Raw genomic sequence first — 21,415 nt, forward strand, 5'->3', positions numbered from 1 at the left:
ACAACCATGCCCTTCTCAAAGCCACAGTATCTTGAGATCAAAGTGTTATATTGGTGGTAAGATTTGTAATATGATAGTTGATGGTGGAAGTGTCGATAATTATATTGTTGCTCACGTGGTTAAAAATCTCGGTCTACCAGTACATCCTCATCCAGTACCTTACTCTGTTAGATGGGTTAATAAATCAAGTACTCAAGATATCACTCATCAATGCTATGTGACTTTCACGTTTGAAGGCTATGAAGATTCAGTTTTATGCGATGTTATTGATATGACTGCAACACATCTTCTTCTTGGTCGCCCCTAGCAGTACGATCTTCAAGTAGTACAGAATGGTTTCGAAAATACTTATACTTCGATCATAATGGGAGGACAAAAATTATTTGTCCATAAAAATCAACTGCAGTTATTCGAGAGTTTTGTGAAGACAAAACCAGTGCTATTGTAGCCACTATTGTTCATTCTTTACGGCAACAACATTCTTTGCACTCCCATGAAGAATCTAAACCTATGATTGAGTTACCTGACAAGGTTCAACCCTTGTTATCTCAATATAGTGTTTTATTTCCAGATGAGTTGGCAACTACATTACCACCATTAAAGAATATTCAGCATTGTCTTGATTTTATTCCAAGAGCCTCTCTACCTAATCAAGCACACTACAGGTTGAGTCCTGCTGAACATGAGATTTTGCAAGGATAATTGAATGATTTACTTCAAAAAAGCTTAATTACACCTAGCAACAACCCTTATGCTAGCCCTACTTTCTTAGTTAGCAAGAAAGATGGTGGATGGAGGATGTGTATCGACTGTAGAGAATTAAATCGAATCACAATTCCTTATAGATTTCATATATCTCGTATTGATGACATGATTGACTTACTTCGGGTTCTATTATCTTCACAAAATTGGACTTACGTAGTGGATATCATCAAATACGAATTCGAGAAGGAGATGAATGGAAGATAGCATTCAAGACGTGTGAAGGATTATATGAATGGATTGTCATGCCATTTGTATTATCTAATGTACCAATGGAAGAAGTGTATATGTATTATCCAGTAGCATATCACAGTGAAAAAAATTCAGATGCACAGAAGAAGTGTTCTACCTATGAATTAGAGCTACTTGCTCTTTTCCAGGATCTCAAGCAGTGGCATACTTATTTGATACATAGAGAATTTGTTGTCAATACTGACAACCATGCACTGAAATTTTTGAATACTTATGCTAAAGTTAACAGAATGCATGATCGATGGCTAGCTACGTACAATCAACAAATATACCTTCTTTGTGAAGCACAAAAGTGGTAAGTTGAATCAAGTTTCAGATGCTCCAAGTAGAATAAGTCATTTGTTAACCACATTTCGTAATGAGAGTTTTGCATTTGATTACATCAAAGATATCTATCCAGAAGATGAAGATTTCAGTAAATTATGGAGATTATGCAGTTCTCAAAGTGATGAAGTTGATGATTTTCTCATACAAGATGGCTTTCTTTTTAAAGATAATCGTTTATGTATTCCGCAAGGTTCTTTACGTTTACATCTTATGCGTGAATTACATGGTAGTGGTCTTGGTGGTCATTCTGGAAGAGATAAAACCATCGCACTTGTTGAAGAAAGATTTTATTGGCCTTCTTTGAAACGCGACGTACAAAAATTTGTACAAAAGTGCATGGTATGTCAGAGAGCTAAGGGTACAATTCAAAATACAGGACTATATACTCCATTACCAGTTCCTGGTGCACCTTGGGTTGATGTGAGCATGGATTTTATACTTGGTTTACCTCGTACTGTTAGAGGTAATAATTCTGTAATGGTCGTAGTTGATCGATATTCTAAGCTGACTCATTTTATTGCCTGCAAAAAGTCCACTGATGCATCGATTGTCGCTGCCTTATTTTTCAAAGAAATAGTACGACTACATGGAGTTCCAAAATCCATCACTTATGACAGAGATACTAAGTTCTTAAGCTACTTTTGGAAGACTCTATGAATGCATTTGGGGACTGCCTTACAGTTTAGCACCACTTCATATCCACAAACTGATGACCAAACAGAAGTAGTGAATCGCTCACTTGGTAATCTCATTCGAGCTAAGTGCATGGACAATAGCAAGCAGTGGGATATTTTTCTACCTCATATGGAGTTTGCTTTCAATACTTCTGTCAACCGTTCTTTAGGAATAACTCCATTTGAGATTGTATACTCTAAGGTTCCCAATCATACACTTGACTTGGTGGTATTACCCAACACTCAGATTAGAAGTGTTGCTGGAGATTCTTTTGTGGACAAGGCTACTGAACTACACAATTCAGTAAATACTAAGCTGGAAAAGTCTAATTCAAAGTATAAAAAAAGATGTTGACAAACCCAAGATACTGAAGACTTTCAAAGAAGGAGAGTTAGTAATGATCCACCTGCGAAAGGAAAGATTTCTTGTGGGAACTTACAACAAAAGCAAGATGAAGAAGTATGTGCATTCAAGGTTTCAAAGAAGATCAGTGATAATGCGTATCTTATTGATCTACCAAGTGACTGGAATATTTCAAACACATTTAATGTGCAAGAGATTTTCACTTTTCATGGTGACAATGAACTTATGATTTTCCCATACAACTCGAAGACGAGTCTCATTCAAGAAGGAGGATGCAAAGACGAGGGTACCCCAATATACCTAAATCTAAAATTTTCCACCTATAAGTCCTTTCTCCGAAAGTGATTGTCTATGGACTGAGTCGAGACAATACAACTAATCGGTTCACACTTCATGTGATCGTCTACGGATACGAGATCGAGACAATACGACAACAAGATAACTTGCGTGATTGACTACGGATACAAGATCGAGACAATACAACAATGAAGTATGTTTACTTGATAAAAGGTTCGGACTTAACCAAACACAATAGGATTGCTATCAAGTAAATAGGAATTAACGTTTGTGTATTTTAATTCTAATTATAATAAAACAATTATAATTGCGGAAATAGAAAAGTAAAAGACACATCAAGATTTTGTTAACGAGGAAACGGAAAATGCAGAAAAACCTTGAGACCTTGTCCAGAATTGAATAATCTCGGGATTAAGCCGCTATAAAAAATCTAAACTAACTTCGTATAGTTGAGACAAAGCAACTAAACATATAGTTCACCTAGTTCCGTCTGTATCCCTGAGCCTCCAACTTGTTAATAAGTCACGCACTTGGAACATTTCCTTTGGTTCGTATTCCAAACAGTAAAGGAACAGAAAATCTGTTCGGTAACAACTCTTTTCAATCAAGTGATATGAGTTCGACAAATGCTCTTTCTTTTATCCCAATAAACTCCTTTGTCAGGTCATTAGATATATCTAGTAACAACTACCAAAGTAATTGTCAAGATTTTGCAATCAATACTTTGAATCACAAAGAATTGTATTGATGCCGATCTACTCAACTAATCAATCAAATCTATCACAAATATAAACCGATTATAGTTGGATCCTTTTCCAGCCGAAACAAGTATTGTGCCAAAGATTATGAACCCATATCAGAAATCTTTTTCGTCTTCAAATATTCTTATATCTTCAATAAACACCTGCACATAATCAACTTGAATCTCTTGTGATCAATCACACACAAAACGGAGCCTGTTAACAATGGATTATCACAAGACGTCTTTAGATCTACAAACAGTCTACAGATCCCCGTCGAAACTTCGTCTAGTTTGAGTGAATCTTATATCAGAAGAGAAGATTCTCAAGCATAAACAAACTAGGTGCAATCAAAGTTCAACAACTGTTAGTCAATCAAATCAATCGAAAACTAATAATAAACCGCAATTATCTACTTTACCACCAACGATACTAATAGAGCTTCTCAATCCCAAAGAAGTCTTTAAATCGAGCGGCCGTAAGAGATTTCTCCTAATTAGGTTACTTTCCTCTCCGAATAGGCGGCTCCACCAGTAACAACACAACTAGGTAGTTTTGCTGGCTCTGAGGATTAGTTTGCTCGAAATACAAACTTCAATATTTATAGACCAAGGAAGTTTGGACACCAAGGAATTTCCAAAACCGAAAATATGCTCAAGATATGCAATATATTTCCAAATTCGATTTCCATAATTCCTGGAAATGCTTTGTCCAAATATTGACTGAAAATCTCTTAGAAAATCTCCAACTAGTAAATGCACATTACTAATTTTTATTTTCTAAAGATATGCAAAACTAAAAACCTAATTAAAAGATTCTTAACTTATTTCGATCTGGGATTCTCCTTTAGCTATTAAGGAATATCTTTGAACAATAAAAGATAAGTGTTACTTCACATGTTAAAAGTATGTCGACATCTTTACTTTGTAAGTCCTTTTTCATACTTACAATCTTGGAACCGATTTGCCACACTTCCAAACAAGTTTAGAATTGGTTCATCTGACTTCCAAGAACTATGTGATTGATTATCCTATCAAATCATCAAACATGGGTTTCACGGTTCTACCAAAACAAGTTTCGGTTCTACCTCCATGTGGGTACTAGGATTAGTCACGCTAGTTTCCAAAACTTGGTTGACTAGGTACTAGGATCGGTTCCCACATATATATGGTATCTAGCTTGTATTTTGTGCACATGTCCATGGATCGGTTCCCAACAACTAAAAACGTGTTGCACATGTTCATAGGATCTGTTCCCAATAACTAGAAACTTGTTGCACCTCTTACAAGTATCGATTCCCCTTTTGTGATCGGTTGCATCTCTTACTAGGATCGGTTCCCCAATGACTAGAGTTGGTCATACCAATTACAATAAATCGATCATACCATCTCAGGTGATCACTTAAGATCGGTTTCACTAATAAAAGTAATACCAATACAAAAATCAGGCCTTGTGAATAGTTTTACCAAGAACATAAGCAAGTCATGAGCGGTTATACTAAATACACACATTGGTAATTCAAAATATTTGCAATGAGTAACAAATACCAATAAGCCTAGCGATTTCCCTTTCGATTCACAAAAAAAGTTCATGAATGTACTTCCTTTAAATGAATGTAAAACATTATTTCCAATGACGAAATCTTCACCTCATACCCATACATAACCACAATAGCATTCTGAAAAAAGCGGGGTCTAACACCACCACCCAATATTTCGCTTAGCAATCTGTATGGACAAACTTGAATATACTTTTAAGAGAATCAACAAGACTCAATCAATTAAAAGTATATCGATGAGTTTATATCTCTCTCTTGATTTTATTTACTCAAGCAGGAACTGCGAGTTCTAATCAAATACAAGGAATAACTTGGATGGTACCAAAGACCAATATCCAAGGATCAATCAATGACAATCAACAACCAAAGGTTGGATTACTCAAATTGATGATCTAACGCACAACATGTATTTTTTCAATTATAAAGATAAAAAAATATAATGCGGAAAATGAAATAACATAGACACCAGAAATTTTGTCAACGAGGAAACCGCAAATGCAGAAAAACCTCGGGTCCCAGTCCAGATTGAACACACTTGTATTAAGCCGCTACAGACACTAAAATACTCCAAGCTAACTTCGGACTGGACTGTAGTTGAACCCCAATTAGTCTCCCACTGATCCAAGGTACAGTTGTACTCCCTACGCCTCTGATCCCAGCGGGATACTGCGCACTTGATTCTCTTAGCGGATCTCACCCACAACTAAGAGTTGCTACGACCCAAAATCGCAGGCTTTGACAATAAAAAAATCTGTCTCACGCAGACAAGTCTATCAAAGGATCAATCTGTCTCCCACAGATAAACCCTAAAGATTTTGTTCCGTCTTTCGATAATAATCAAGGTGAACGGGAACCAATTGATAATCCGGTTTTATATTCCCGAAGAACAGCCTACAGTTATCAATCACCTCACAACAATCTTAATCGTGGTAGTGAAACAAGATGTTGCGGAATCACAGACAATATGACGAAGATGTTTGTGATTACTTTTTATATCTTGCCTATCGGAGATATCAATCTCAAGCCAATCAATCTGATTGTACTCGTACGATAGAAGATGCAAGATCAGATCACACAACTACGATAAAAGTAGTATCGATCTGGCTTCACAATCCCAATTAAGTCGTTAACCTGGTTTTAGAAGAAGAAAACCAAAGGTTAAAGGTGAAACGACTCTAGCACGTAAACTAGTATCACACGTAAGGTGTGAGGATTAGTTTTGCACAAGGCTAGATGTCTCCTTTATATAGTCTTTCAAATCAGGGTTTTGCCTTGGTAACAAAGCAATCAATATCCACCCTTAGATAAAAACCTGATTTAGATTCAAGCTAATATTTCTCAACCGTTAGATCGAAAACTTAGCTTGTTACACACACTTGACATGTACGCTTCTAGGTCTGTGTAACCGTACCCAAACGTGTACATTGTTGGTTCAACAATAGTTAACCAAAGGTTATCCATATGAGCATTTCATATCAACCATGTTCTTCTTCACCATAACTAGTTCAAATGACTTCAATATGAACTAGTTAGAGAGTTGTTCAATTGCAAGGAAATCTTATGTAACTACACAAGACACAATTGAAGCAAAGATGATTTGATTCACTTGAATCGATTCATGAACTTTATAGCCACGGTTTGCATAATGCATTCCTTAGTTTATATAAGTTTAAGTTCAGAAATCATCTTCAGATATATATAACCTTCTTAAGTTCGCACACTAGGTTCGCGGACTTAAGCAACCGGTCAGAGTTTGCAAACTCCAGCAGAAAATCTAGGCAAAAGACCTTCCGCCGATTCGCAGACTGGTACTTACGCAACTAGTTTGTCAACTCCAGCAGAATTTCTCGGGATGAGAAGTTCGGCAGTTCGCGGGCTTGGCAACAAGCCATTCTTTCGGTTTCTCTTGATCAACAAAGTTCGCAAACTTTGGTTCAAGGGATAGGACTTATGCACATATGTATTTCCATAACAATACTTATGTCCATGATTGGTTATGTTATCTAAACTGTCATTCCAATCATTAAAACATTCTTATAGGACGTTATATAGTTGTTACACCATTTCTCGTCAAAGCAATTTTCAAGATGATTGAAACATACTAGGTAAAGATAAACTTGATCGAAACAAAAATCTTACAAACACATATTTCGAGATATAGATAGGCGAGGTATAGTCGGTTCGAAATACCAAATGTTTATAATAAAGTCTATATATATAGCATACGACTTTTTGTCTCAAGAAGTAGGAGATAGAGTAGATAGGCTTTTGAGTGATAGATAAGTTCAAGTCTTCACATACCTTTTTGTCGAGAAGTTCCACCGGTTCCTTGAGTAGTTCTTCTACTTGTATGATGAATCGCCATGAAGTCCTTGAGCTCAACTATACTTTCTATCCTAGTCCGTGACTTAGCTATAATAGACTAGAAATCAAGACGTATAGTTTTGATCACTAACATTGACAAACATGCTTGAGATAGCAACACATACAAGTTTGTTCGAGCAATGCTCTAACACATTCAAACGATTATGTCGATGTCTTATATACGAAGTTCAAAAGATAAGCGTTATACTTCGTATCGTATTCCTTAATACTACGTTTAACTAGAGTATAATCATTCATAGCTTCGCATTTATGTTTTCAATATGCACGACTTGAAAGATACACTAGGGAATGAAACGGTTCAAGTCAAATATTACTAACCTCAAGAGGAAGGATGATGTTGTCGTTGTAGCTCCTTACTTCTTCACATTCTTCAAGTCTTCACGTAATACTTGTAATGTCTCATATCCTAATACTTTCAAGCTAACCTATACGAAGTTGACTCTAGCATTTCAAACGACTCTTTAAATGAGTTTTGATTCACTAAAATATGACAATCAAACTTGACATATCAACGCTTGGTGGGTTCAACCGAATAAAAGTGGATAAAGAATAAAAGTGGTCTTTTTTCCCTATTAGTTTAGAAATTTTTTATTTGTAATTAATAAATAAAAAATAGTTAAAATAATAACACGGAGGTCTAATTGAAAGCCTGGTTGAGACTTTCTTTAAAACCTTCAAATTTAATATTTCATCATTCCTATTTTATAGGACCTATTATTGGAGATGAATTTATTTTAGATGCGGGTCTTAAATGCTACTCTCTTCGTTTCAAAAAATAAGTAAGGTGTCAAAAAATAGGTTTGTTTCAGAAAAGCAAAGTTAAATGTTCTAAGATTACTACATTATCCACATTAGGAGGCCACATCTCTCTTTTAACAAATTTGAGATCATTTAACTCTCCTTTTTCTTTTCTTTAAAGAGGAGAGATTAAAATTGATTATATTGATTGGAACAGAGTGGCACTTTCAATTGCCATAAACATAAATCCTAATATCATGTAAGTCACTGGAGAGTGGCAGAAACCTGAAGATCCTTTTATAAAGATAAATTGTGATGCTTCCTTTGATGATCTTACTAAATCAGTGGGTATTGGACTAATAAGTAGGAATTTTTCAGGTAGTTCAGATGGCGCTAGATGTTGCAAGACTAAGCCATTAGACCCGGAACAAGCCGAAGCAAAAGCTCCACTGGAGGATGCACTATGTGCAAGGCGAAAAGGATATTGGAATGTGCATCTGGAGGTGTTTGAACGTTATTAATGCTTTAAATGGTAGATTAGATTCAATAAAATGGACCGCGAGAAACTTGATTATTGATTATTGAAATATTTTGAATTTTTTTGATAGTTGTAAATGCACACATGTGCTTAGAGATGTTAACCATGTTGCTCGTAAGATTGCAAAACATGGAAGAGACATAATTTCTAAGGAAGAATGGTTGAACTCCCTCCCTGCTTGGATATTGCAATGTATCCAAAGGGAATCTATGTAATTCTTCTTTATTAATAAAATTTCTATTTTTCTTATTAAAAAAAAAAAAAAGGAAGGATCCACTCACACTTTTATTCTTACACTATCTCACACGTTGGATGCGATTTTTGCGAATAAAAACCAAACCGTAACGGATTTGAAGCTAATATTTTGGGGTTATGTTCCTATTACAAAGCTCGACTTTCCTACCGAAATTGAGCGTAATACGAGACGTATAACACCACCATCTACTACTTTGAAAATGAGCCGTTGAAAATCAACTAATTTTTAGCCATTGAGATTAAGATCGGTCGATTGTGAGGTTTTATATTTCGGAATGTGCTTATTTATGGTAAGCATTAAAACTTGGTAAGAGGAACATGATCCTAGGATATTAACTTCAAATTCATTAAAGTTTGGTATTATTCACAAAACTACATCCAATGTGTGAGGTAGTGTGAGAATAAAAGTGTGAAGGTATCTTTCCTCTTCTTTAAAAAATCAAAGTGGTAATGTTTTTCTTAATTATAAATTAGAAAAAAACATGAAATTCTTTTTCTAAATGATTGGTTTTTTTTTTTTTTTTTGGAAAACATTTCAAACCTATTTTTTTAAAAAGGATGGAAAATATCATTGAGAGGATGCTCATATATGGCATGAGGAATGTTATGCCGTGTGGTAGACTAGGATATTTACGGCACGGGATTAAATATGTTGTTGGAAATAGAGATTTCGGACCTTACTTATTAAGCATCACTTAAGTTTACTTAATTATTGACTTATACGGATCTTACTTATTAAGCATGACTTAAGTTTACTTATTGAATTAACTTCTGTTTAAATTATTTTGTATCACAATCTCTTATTTGTTTCTATTGTTCAAATCTCAACTTGTTTTGTTGTTGTTTTTACATCTGAGTGTGATTTTATTAAATTCTTAAGTGGTTTTTTTTCAATGTTTAGTTCAAGATATACCAAAAGTTCAAGATATACCAAAGTTCAAATAGATGCCACATATATTTTTTTGCGTTGGATGTTCATCCGTTAGTGGATATGAGGGAAAAAAAGAGATTACAAAATTTGGTTTAAAATGATAAAAGTCCAAGGTAGGAGCGCGCTTCACTTTTATATCCGCACTTATTTCATCGCTTCTCTCCTGTCTTGCCCACCTATTTGGTACTATATTCGGTTTAGCCGATCCTTCATTGCATTGTGGCATTGTTAAATCCACAGCTTTACATCACTTGGTTATATGTCGGCTTTGTGTTTTATACAGGGAGATAGTAAACCTAAACTATTTTTCCACCAACACAGAATTTGTATCAAAAATCTAAATTGAACATATTGTTTTCAATCCCTTTTTATATAAGTTTGTTTTATGATTCCCTTCTATGTAGTCTGTATATTCCAAAGGCTCCTTATCTAGGTTAAAACTAAAAAAACATTTGGCGTGAAGATAAAAGACGCAACAAAATCTATTACTGAAACAGTTGAAATATGCAGGCAGGCATTGATAAAGCAATGAAGTATGGATCATGTTACTGAAGAAACAATAGTTTTTCACATCCGACCTGCCGACTTGGTTTTACGAACAAAAAAAAATGTTAGAATTATTAGTTATCATAGTTATTCTGATACTTTGAAGAATGGAAACTGTTGTATACATTCCAAAAATAAGCAAGAGTTCTCAAAGTCTTTGCACTACCATAAGGCTCATTTATGCACGTTCTAAAGTGTATAGCCTATACACTTCATATGATTTTTAAGGCACAAAATACACCTACATTAAAACAATAACAAATAGGAATTCCATTTGCACACCATCTTCTGCTCCTGAATCTCTCAAATCTGTAAAAATCGTAAGATGGGTTAAATCTAGACATATAAACAAAACTCTTATCCACTCATATCCAACCAATTACCACATTGTCTTTTTATCAGCATATAAATTGAAAAAAAAATGATTTCAGTAACTCTCCCGATGCTTTTTGATAAAAGAAAACATAATTTCTTAGAACCACATAATGAAAAAAATCTGAACAAACCAAAAGGCAGACGTAAACCAATTTTCAACAACGATGAAATTATACAAAGGAATTTCGGTCAAACTGATATATTCAGACCCATTTCTGATTCATATAAAAAAACTCAAAACTAACCTAACATAGATGACAGTAGTATAAAAGAAAAACTGATGATTTCATATGGAGAAAGTTCAAAATGTTGAAAACAATTAAGAGTAATTGTACCCCCAAATATATACGCTTGGAAAGGTGGGTTGTAGAACAAAAAGAAATGAGATGAGATGAAGTGTAACTGCAAACCGGTACCAAAAAGAGCAAGTGAGCGGCTTAAAATTCATTCAAGGTAATCACCAACAGGTGCTAATGAAAATGGGACCATGAGCTTATGTTTCGAACATGGGTCGAATGGACTTGCTAGAAACGCCTCTAATGGCATCACCTACAGGTGCTAATGAATAATATAACACATGTTCGATATTAACAGCAAGAAAAGAAAACCCAACACAACCTGACAATGTTGCCAATAATGTTCTCACATCCATATACTGGTAAGTTGTTAAGTAAAAACAAACAACACTTACATATCGATCAAGCACCTCTGCAACTTCCCAACCTTCTTCGAATGTACACATTGAAGGATGACAGGATCCATAATCGCCGACTTCAATTGGCATATCTATTGCAAATGACGTAAAGAGATTGAATTTACAGAAAAACATAACCCCACAATTAACATATTCCAAATTTTGTAGCTAACAAAAACTAATGAATGGCAAAAGGTGAACGATATAAAAGTTATCATTACCCAACAAAAATAGTGAACATTGAGAATCTTAAAACTAAAATGAAAGCTTTACCAAAGAGCTGGTCCAGGATAGCAAGCGCCCTACTTTACCCATGAGTTGGTTCCAACTCTTTAATGTGCTTTCTTTTGTATATGTTCAATCCTGCACATAAATTATAATAGGAATTAACGAATATGGACAAACTAAAAGATGTTTAATGTGTAGACCTTTCAACAAATAAGTGGTGGCAAATCTTCTAGAGATAGAAATTGGGATGAATATGAAACTCACGAAGTAATGAGTGGAATCACCAGAATGTCTTAGCCAAAAAAAGCAGAGAGTAATGGGTATAATTTACACCTAAAAGCTATGCGAACACCCATATTGTGTTTAAAATTTGTCCTATTTATTAGATCAATTGATACCATATCGATCTTTTCTTGCAATCCCTACACCTCTGGAATCCAAAATAAAAAATATAATGATAAATTGTTTAAGTGGTAGATTATCTGCTACCTCAACGGGGTTAACTCCTAAACAGAATTATAGAAAGAGCATGCACTAAACATACAGTTTCTTGACTGATATATCCTGAGCATAAGAAATATACAACCTTCCAGAATGAAGAGCAAAAGGAAAAATTCAGAGTCCGACAATGCTTGTCCCCAAATCCCAAAGAGAGTGAGATAGAGAAAAAAAATATCGTTTAACCTTGTTGCTCCATCGAAAATACAGGGTGATTCTGATGTAGAGCCAAGCGCAGGTGGCAACACTTCCATCTGAACAATCCTAAAAAAGAAACTATCACAATTCATGAACTCAAAGAAAACCCAATTGAAAACTGAGAAATTTTACAAATTACTCGTTAGCATGGATGTTAATGCTTTTTCCACTGACTGACAAATTTTATTCTTACATTTCAAAATGAAATCAAAATGAAAAAAATAACGTAAATACATAGTGGAAAAAATAATAACGATGAACTAACAAAAGAAAATATAAGAACCGTCTGCATAAAGAGATGCTGAAAAATGATATATTGAATACATAATCGTAAATCTATAACCCTAAATTAAAGATGAAAAGTGATCTCGAATCGAAAAACCCAAACCTTCTGTACAATCAAAGTTCAACGATCAGTTAAGAAATGAAGTAAAAATTGAGCCAAAAAGAAAAAGGAAAGAAGAAAAGTCTTTACCTGGTCCTGGACGACAAATAGCTCTAGTAAAAGCAACCATGAGAGTAGAATTGGAGCTTGGAAGGTTTGAACATCCTAATTAAATATGCATCTTGAGAGAGGAAAATAGAGTCTCTGATAGTCTATATCATAATCTATCTAAAGAGAAAGGAGAAGAGAAACGGCTGTCCATTGAATGACAAAAATTATTACATTTTATTCGGAAGGAGAAGAGAAACGTCTGGGTTATTGAATGCAAAGAGGAAAAAGAGGAAGAATGTGATTTAGGGCGTGTAAGAGTGTAATGATGTATTCGGTGCCTCAATCGTGACCGTCGTTTATATAGTCAAAATATAAATCTATCCACGGGATAAAAAACACTTTTTCTCACCATATATAGTAAAACTAGGGTTGTCAATGGGTCCGGGTCCTTCCGGGTATCACTAGCCGGACCTTACTTATAAAGATCGGTTCCGGTTCCTAAATTTGTGGACCCATAACCGGACGCGTTTAAAGTCCCGGGTACCCGCCGATTCCGGGTACCCGTTGGGTATTAAAAAAACTATAAAGAAAATCTTAAAAACTTAATTTCTTTCTTTATTTTTTAACTCGAATCTATATTATTTTTATAAAAATTTATTATTATTTCTTTATTAATGTGCTAAATAAAGATTAAATGTAAGGAAAAAATGAAAAAAAAAATCAAAGTCGAAACTAGCAAAATACCTATAAATTTGCTAAAAAGATGAATAAAATGATAAATAACCGGGTACTCATTACCTGTCGGGTATTACCCGTTTGGACCCATTAACATTCGGGTACAATTGAATAATTACCCGTCGGGTCCTAAATTGCTAATGGATCCAACTCTAGGACCCAGAACTGGACCCTAATCTAGCGGGTCCAGTACCGAGTAATGGGTACCCATTGACAGCCCTAAGTAAAATACATGGTATTGGCTTAATTTGGACTGTTCTTTATATATCTGAAATGTGGATAACCGTGGATGTGGAAAAACACCCTTATCTCCTATAATATAGATTACGATATGATCCGTGCCGTTACGGCACGGGATTATTATTGCTCTTGTGGAGTGTGATTTTCTTTTTAATTTTTTTTGTAATCCTTACAGATACTCACTCCACGTATTTGGCTCGATCAAATAACAATGCATCTTAAATAAATCTGAATTCTGTAAGAGTAGGTGGCTTTAAATTCTTCCATGTTATTAAGAGTAGGTGGTTTTAAAGATAATCACTAAGAGAAATTCTTGTGTCTTAATTTGTATCTTGCATGCAAGGATTTCAAAATGTATCCATGACATTGACTGATATGATCATAATCACTAAAATATGGGGAAAAGAACCATTAAACATAATATCTTTTCTTTTTTCAATGAAGTTTACATACGGAAGATATTTTCAACTACTGCCCAGTCGGACACCTGATTTTCGCTCCTGTCACCTGATTCTCCGTCCTAAGATGATGTTTATTCGCTCCCAAATTTCAGTGAAATTTCCTCCTACTTTTCCTTTCTCAATTTTCCTTGCTCCAGTTACCGGTCGGTTGAGGCATAGAGCTGAAATCCCTTTTAAGTTCTTTTCCAACCTTTTTTAGTGATTTCTCCAAAAGATGTAACCCGTAATCTAGAATTTTTTCCTTCGTTGGAGTTTTTATTCCATACCGTGCCGTCAGCATGTGTTTGAGATCATCGCACATATCCGGTCCAAAATTTTCCCACAGCATTTCCGGTTTCTCTGGGCTACACTGAGTAAGTATGATACAAAAAAGTCGTCGTAGTTGGTACCTGGTCTTCATCAACGACGCCTCTTCTAGGCATTTCTCCCATTCTCCGTCGCTTTCCAATTGTCTCTGTGCAAAAAGGTCCACTTCTTTGCTCGCCATCAGCGTGTTCTCCATTGTTTAAACAAAGTAACAAGATTAATCAGACATAGTTAAAACATTTTGTATCTAACACATTTTATAAACCTAAAGCTGGAGAAAAATACTTGTGGTGATTCCCATTGATTTTTTTTTTAGTTTGTGAATCAGAAATCTGACGAAGGAATGTGATCCTAATGGAAACTCTCTTGAGCTTATATAGGCCAAACCATTGGTATCACAAAATAAATGCAAAATTTATATATATAGTAGGTAAGAGGGATTTTAAGGAGCAATTTTTGGGAATCCTTAATGGTTATGAATGATTTCTGCTTCCAAATATAGTTAATTTGTAATTACCTTAATTCAGGGGAATCTTTATAAAGGTTGTAGTGTGGAGAAGGATGGGTTTGTTAATTTATTTTTTAAAAAAATCGTTGCTAATGCGTTTTATATGTTTTTAAAACTTATGACAGGAAATTAATGTATTTTATTTTGTATGTTGCATGCATAGAATTTCAGGAACTGTCCATGAAGTTGAAAGATATGATCATAATAACTAAAATATTTGTCGGAAACACAAATTTTCAAATCGGACTCCCGTCATTGATAGTAATCAAAGAAATACAAACTATTTGCAAAATCGCCCATAATGTTAAACATGATATTTAAATTATCTCGTGATAATATTTTTATCTCATTATTTATATTAAAGATATTGGCAAACATAATTTCGAAACCATACAACTAAACATGATACTCTAAATTTTCTTGTGAAGTTTCCATGCGGAAGCTTGACCGTTGAACCATATTCTTTTTAGCTTCTACCCTTGTTAAATCCAGCCACCGCATAGTCGGACCCTTAATTTTCGTTCTAGTCACTTGATTCTTCGTCATAAGGTGTTGTTTGTTCGCTTTCATAGCCTCCGCAATTTGTTTCCGAATCATTTTCAAATGGATCTTCAGTCTGCATAAAAGAAAAATTGTTACTTATGGTATTTGCACACGACAAATTGTTGCTTTATTTAGTTTAATAAGTTGTTTACCTGTATTATGTTTTCTGCCGCATCCTGTCTAGCCCCACCAATCAAGGGTCTGTTAATTTTCTGTACCGTGTACATTCTATATGGGAATTCATTGTTTTTTGAGGCAAGCTTAATATGGAAGTCGATCTCTATGCCCAGCACTCAGTACAACATCTCATATATCTTTGTTATTGCTCCCTCTTGCATTTTATCAATGATTGTTTTGCAACATACATTTTCGTAAGAATCTAACAAAAATTGTATAAATGTTGAAAAATTACCTGCTTCATTCTCAGTATTGTTTCTGAAGTCAGGTTGACTAAATCCTCCGCAACTCCGTCAGACGCCTCGAACCATGCTTTTCCATTCCCATCCTCGAACTCCATCCTAAGCCGTAATCTGTATATTATATGAATGTTAGATGCATATTTGAAGTCGATAACTTTTGCATATCAGCAACTGCTTGAAACATATCAGCCAGATGTTTTTGTGAGATAACTTTTAAATAATGTATTTGCGTAAAAACGATAGATAAATATTTGGAGGTATGGCCTGACAAAGTTGTGATGGTGTCCAGAACTTGTAAATTGGTGTTACTTACATTTTCGTCTATCATCAAGAGATCGAATGTTTGGACCTCATTGGTCCCCAAGAAGTCCACTTCATTCCATGTTCGGGAACTCATGACTCTCGTCATCCAGTTTTCACCTTCCGCCATATCAGCCAGCTGCTTGAAGCTCTTGTAGGTGCTTCTTGGAACAGTGGTGGAGGAGCTACACGGAACAGTCTTGTAGGGGCTACATGTGATTTGGCTCGCCATTAGTGACGTCTGCACGGTTTGAATGAGAGTCCTGGATTATCAATCCTTCTTTCTTTTTCCTGTAGTCAAATCAAAATAGACTGAACCAAACAAAGTGGAAACATTACCTGGTATTTTTTTTGTATTCGAGCAAGAGGCGTGCAGCAGCAGGAGTGGTCACCAAAATTAATGGTATGGTATTTTCTACGTTTGCTCTAGATTTGGGAAACGAATATGAACGGTTTGGAAATCATCGTGAGCTTTATATAGGCTAAACCCTTGGTATGCAGTAAAGCCTAAAATATTTTTAGGAGAAAATTCTGGAAATCTGGGTGTAGGGTTTGAATGATTATGGGGATCAAATAGGAATCTGTAGCGGCTTTGGTATTTGAATGAATATGAAATTGAAATGAATATTAACGCTAAAAGTTGATATTATTTGATAATCCAGCCGTATCTGTAACCGATGTATCATTTTCTCTTGAAGATGATCATTAACATAAAGAAAAAAAAATATTTTAGGGATCCATCATTATCATTAACATAAAGAAAATAGTATATTTGTTAACATTTTTCACTTATTGCCTAACCGTAACCGTCCATTAAATGACTAAATATATTTGTCTATTATAAATATATAAAGGAAAAAATATATTTGTTAACATTTTTCATTAATTACCTAATGTGTAACTAGGGGTGTAAATTCGGGCAGGCCAGGCCACCCGGCCCAAAAACTAAGATAGGTCGGGCAGGCCAGGCTTAATATTTGTGAGCCCGTAAACAAATTCAGGCCGGACAGGCCGGGCAAAAGATGATAATTTGCTACCCAAAGACCGCCTGAAGCCCATTTTTTATACGGGCAGGCCAGATCGGGCCAGAGAGACCACTATTTTGAATTTTTTTTCTTATTTTTTAAGTTCAAATTTTCAAATGAATGGTATTAAATTTATTTTTCCAGTCTTGCAATTAAATTTATTTAATTTTAATATAATATCCTTTCCTTTCTAACATTGCATACCGTAAGTGATAGTATTATTTTATATTTAAATTACAATGACAAACTTTTAATTATAGCCTATAATAAATAATTAATTAGAGTACAATAAAATTTCTAATAAGAAAATATATTACCATTAATGTTTTGAAAAAGTTAATTATAAGTAAAAACAAGTATATATTTAATTTTTCTTGACACAAAATTGACAACTGTAAAATGGTAACTTTTAAGTCTTTTTAAGAGGATATTAAATGATTAATGGCACATAGAAGGTTTTCAGGCCGGGCACCAGGCCGGGTATCAGTCCGGGCATCATAATTAATTGCAAAGCCCGAGACCGCCCAATAAATTAATCCAGACCAGGCCGGGTGGCCCATGACGGGGCATAACAGGCTTTGGGCTACTTAGGGTACAGGCGGGCTCGGGCGGGTACAGGCAGGCCGAGTATTTTCGGGTATTATTTACACCCCTATGTGTAACCGTCCTTCTCGATAGCTTCTCGATCTGGATCGTTCTTTATGTGTCCAAATTATGGATAGTCGTCGATGTAGTAAAACAACATTGTCTCTAAATTGCATATCCCAAACCTTAATAATCAGACGATCTGGACCGTCTTTTATGTGTCCAAACTGTAGATAACCGTCGATGTGGGAAAACACCATTGTGCCTTATAATATAGATAAATCATGAAGGAGGTTCCATCTATTTTCCACCCGCACTTTTCCTATTTGCCACCCTCATTATATGTCACCCCTACTTATCATATTTGCCACCCATATCTTTTCTCATACTACTTTTTGACTTTTATGTATACCTAACAATAAAATCGCCCAAAACCCAACCAAAAGGGGGTTAGTCCACGAGTGAGTTGGAGGGAGTTTAATGTATTTTGAATCTTGGGGATTTTGAGGGATTGTAAGAGAGTATTGGGAGTTTGAGAGAGTTTGGTGTGTTGAGTGTAGGGAGTTTGAGAGACTCTCCCAAAATCTCTACTTTTTTGAGAGATTTGGAGTGAGGCAAAAATACACTACAAACTCCCTAGAACTCCCCAGAACTCCCAAAAAAAAAAAACTCCCTATCATTCTAATTTTTACCACTAACAGGGAGTTTAAGAGTTTCTTTCAAACTCCCCCACGACTAACGGGGTTTTTTAGGGAGTTGGGGAGACTCTTCTAAACTCTCCCACGACTAACGGGGATTTTAAAAGACTCCCTCGAACTCCCTCACGACTAACGGGAAAAAACACAACTACACTCAACTTCCCCAACTCCCTTGAGGACTAACACCCTGCTAATTTAAAAGATAATCTCCCACGGGACACCTTCTTCTACTCCATCTCTCCCACCGATTACCATCTTCACTCATAGTATTTTGTTTTAATATCCCAGCAAAATCAAAACCCAAAAAAGGCAAAACTAAACCTAATTATAATTTTGAATGTGCCGTTACATATAAAATTCATATTTAAATTTGATTTTGTTTGTACGATTATGATATTTAAATTTGATTTTGTTTGTACGATTATGATGAAAAATTAGTTGTTCACTTTGGGTCATCTTGTTTTAGAATGGTTGATTGGATTTTGAAAGAATACAGCTATTATAAAAACATAAATAGAAACAGATGAACTAATCGTCCATGAATGGACGATTTGTGGGTGTTTCAGTCGATAATTACTGAACGACTATTAGGTTCATCTATGAATGATTTGAAGATTTTTTTTCGTGATTATTAGTCCACTTAGTATCTTGTTCTTCTTCTTCCTGATCAAAATCACTCTCAATGCCAAAAATTGCTCTTACGTCTTCTGGTTGCGTATCTTTAATCACATTAGCTCCAGCTTCACAAGTAATTAACATTTACTTGATAAAGATTTTGTTCCAATTAATCAAGTGTTCTATTGTTTTAACCTCATCCAGTTCCTAGGTGTCGCCGTTTTTGTTTAAAACCTCAATAACTTTTAGTCTTGAGACATTTGTATGGGATTAGTATTATGGCACAAACATACTTTAATCATGGAAACTTCCATTATATTGGTTTTGCCAATTAAATCGTTGAATTTTCTTGATGAATTAATTGATAAAAGCTAAAGGATTAGTAAATTTAAACGTGATGGTTTACTAATTAAACAAAATTCTTACTCGGGGTTACATACTTTTTTAATGGATTGTAAGTGAAAGCTGAAATCAATGGAGAAGAAGACAAGTTAAAATATTAATATCTATAGTCAAAATTAATTTGATTTTTATAGGTGATATATGGGAAAAAGGATAATGAAAAAATAGATTTACTTTAAAAGTTTTGATGAAGGTGGCAATTAGAAAAAGTGTGGGTGGTAAATAGTTGAAATCATCACGAATAGTTATTCCGTAGGTGTTTTTTCTTTTTGAAGAAGTAAATCATGAATAGTCGGGGTTGGTGATAGAGAGGTAGTTCCAAATGGAGAATGCGATTTATTGTTAAGTCTCTAAAGGTATGATGGTTTACCAGTGACACAGAGCTGAGACAAGTAAACAGTGGCATGTGTGGAGTGGATCTAGTAGTGTCTCTATGCCCTCTCTCGACTTTCCTCTCACATTAATTATGGTATTGGGTATATTGGTATTGGTATTGGTATTGGTATTGGTATTACTATTACTATTACGTACTAGAACACCAACCACTAGGATTCAAGATCAATGTGGCAACCTCCACACCACTTTTTGACTCAAACCAACCCTCCTGTTCCCTCTTATTCCACGTCACTCGAGTTCACAGAAAGTTTAGAATGTCAAATCTGTAACGTATATACAAAAAATATCACGAAATAAAAAACGCTCCGCCCGTTATAACCCCAAAGGGGTTATAACCCATCACAAAAAACTCATCCAAACAAAAGTGATACAAAAACCCCAAATATCATAAACTGTCTAAACTATCCTTCTAATATTTAAATCGCTTCAACAAAAACAAAAATCAATCCCACTTTTAAATATACTATTACCATCACCAACAACAAATCACCAGCAACAGCGCCACCGCCGACCACCACCGCCGTCAACCACCACCGTCGTCACCCACCACCGCGGCCGCTGCCGTCAACCGCCGCCGCCGCCACCACTGCCGCCAACTACCATTGCACCACCGCCGACCACCGCCACCAACCACCGCCACCGACCACCACCACCGACCACCTCCGCCAACCACCACCACCGACCACCACCGCCGACCACCTCCGCCGTCGCCCACCACCACCACCACCGACAACCGCCGCCGTCGCCACCTCTGACCACCACCGCCGCCGCCCCCTCCGATTACCGCCGCCGTCTCCGACTACCGCCGCCACCGATACTGAGCAATTGCATCATCACCGCTATCAGTCAGCACCACCGCCAACACCCGCCGCACCGCCACCAGCACCACGACCGCCCACCACCACCCAAAAAATTAGATGAAACCAATTTTGGTTTCATCATAAATACGATGAAACCGATTTTGGTTTCATCTTGGTTTCGTGAGAATTCACCTGCAAGAAGAATTATAAGAGGTATTATACATGTTCATGGATAGAAATACGTCGTTGAAATACGATGAAACCGATTTTGGTTTCATCATCACACTAACAGCTGCCATTTCAGTTCATGCAACTTCATTTTCTCTCGGCAATAGCGGCATCTCCCTTCAGTTCAGGTGCAAATGTGCATTATTGCTCCATATCCTCTTCAATCCATTGCCACCAACAAACCAACTTCTCTGTCCTCTAGGTGCAACATCCGCAACCGCAATCTTCCATTCTCTTCAGCACGAACTCATCAGCACCATCAGTTCTTACTTGCAACACCTTCATTACATTGCAGAGTCTTGCTGCGTTACAGCAGCTCGGTAACAATAATACTGCTTCCTTGATGCTCAGAGACCAG

The 21,415-nt window shown here is 35.8% G+C and overlaps 1 protein-coding gene and 1 long non-coding RNA gene across 3 annotated transcripts; one reads left to right on the forward strand and one right to left on the reverse strand.

The window, feature by feature from the left end:
* Positions 1 to 1,034: 1,034 nt before the first annotated feature.
* On the forward strand, positions 1,035 to 8,618 carry LOC113295329. Its single transcript, XM_026543673.1, has 5 exons — positions 1,035 to 1,309; positions 1,452 to 1,917; positions 2,023 to 2,351; positions 8,279 to 8,356; positions 8,465 to 8,618. Exons 1-5 carry the CDS (start codon positions 1,035 to 1,037, stop codon positions 8,616 to 8,618), a joined length of 1,302 nt encoding a protein of 433 aa, XP_026399458.1.
* Positions 8,619 to 10,411: 1,793 nt separating this feature from the next.
* LOC113298632 lies at positions 10,412 to 13,110 on the reverse strand. 2 transcript variants are annotated; one of them, XR_003334305.1, is made up of 5 exons: positions 12,836 to 13,110; positions 12,349 to 12,416; positions 11,710 to 11,799; positions 11,434 to 11,528; positions 10,412 to 10,676 (listed from the first exon to the last, which is right to left on the reverse strand). It is a non-coding gene; the product is annotated as an uncharacterized LOC113298632 (long non-coding RNA). The 2 variants fall into 2 exon arrangements; XR_003334304.1 differs by having other exon boundaries at positions 12,349 to 12,426.
* Between the last annotated feature and the right edge of the window lie 8,305 nt (positions 13,111 to 21,415).

The sequence above is a fragment of the Papaver somniferum genome, chromosome 7 (genome assembly GCF_003573695.1).
Source record: "Papaver somniferum cultivar HN1 chromosome 7, ASM357369v1, whole genome shotgun sequence".
NCBI lineage: Eukaryota > Viridiplantae > Streptophyta > Magnoliopsida > Ranunculales > Papaveraceae > Papaver > Papaver somniferum.

Bases quoted from the DNA above. Each gene is read 5' to 3' on its own strand.
- LOC113295329 (XM_026543673.1), top strand. From the start codon at position 1,035: ATGGAAGAAGTGTATATGTATTATCCAGTAGCATATCACAGTGAAAAA. The intron at 1,918-2,022 runs GTACGACTACAT...ACTGCCTTACAG, and splicing joins CCTTATTTTTCAAAGAAATA to TTTAGCACCACTTCATATCC. The intron at 8,357-8,464 runs GTAAGTCACTGG...ACTAATAAGTAG, and splicing joins AACATAAATCCTAATATCAT to GAATTTTTCAGGTAGTTCAG.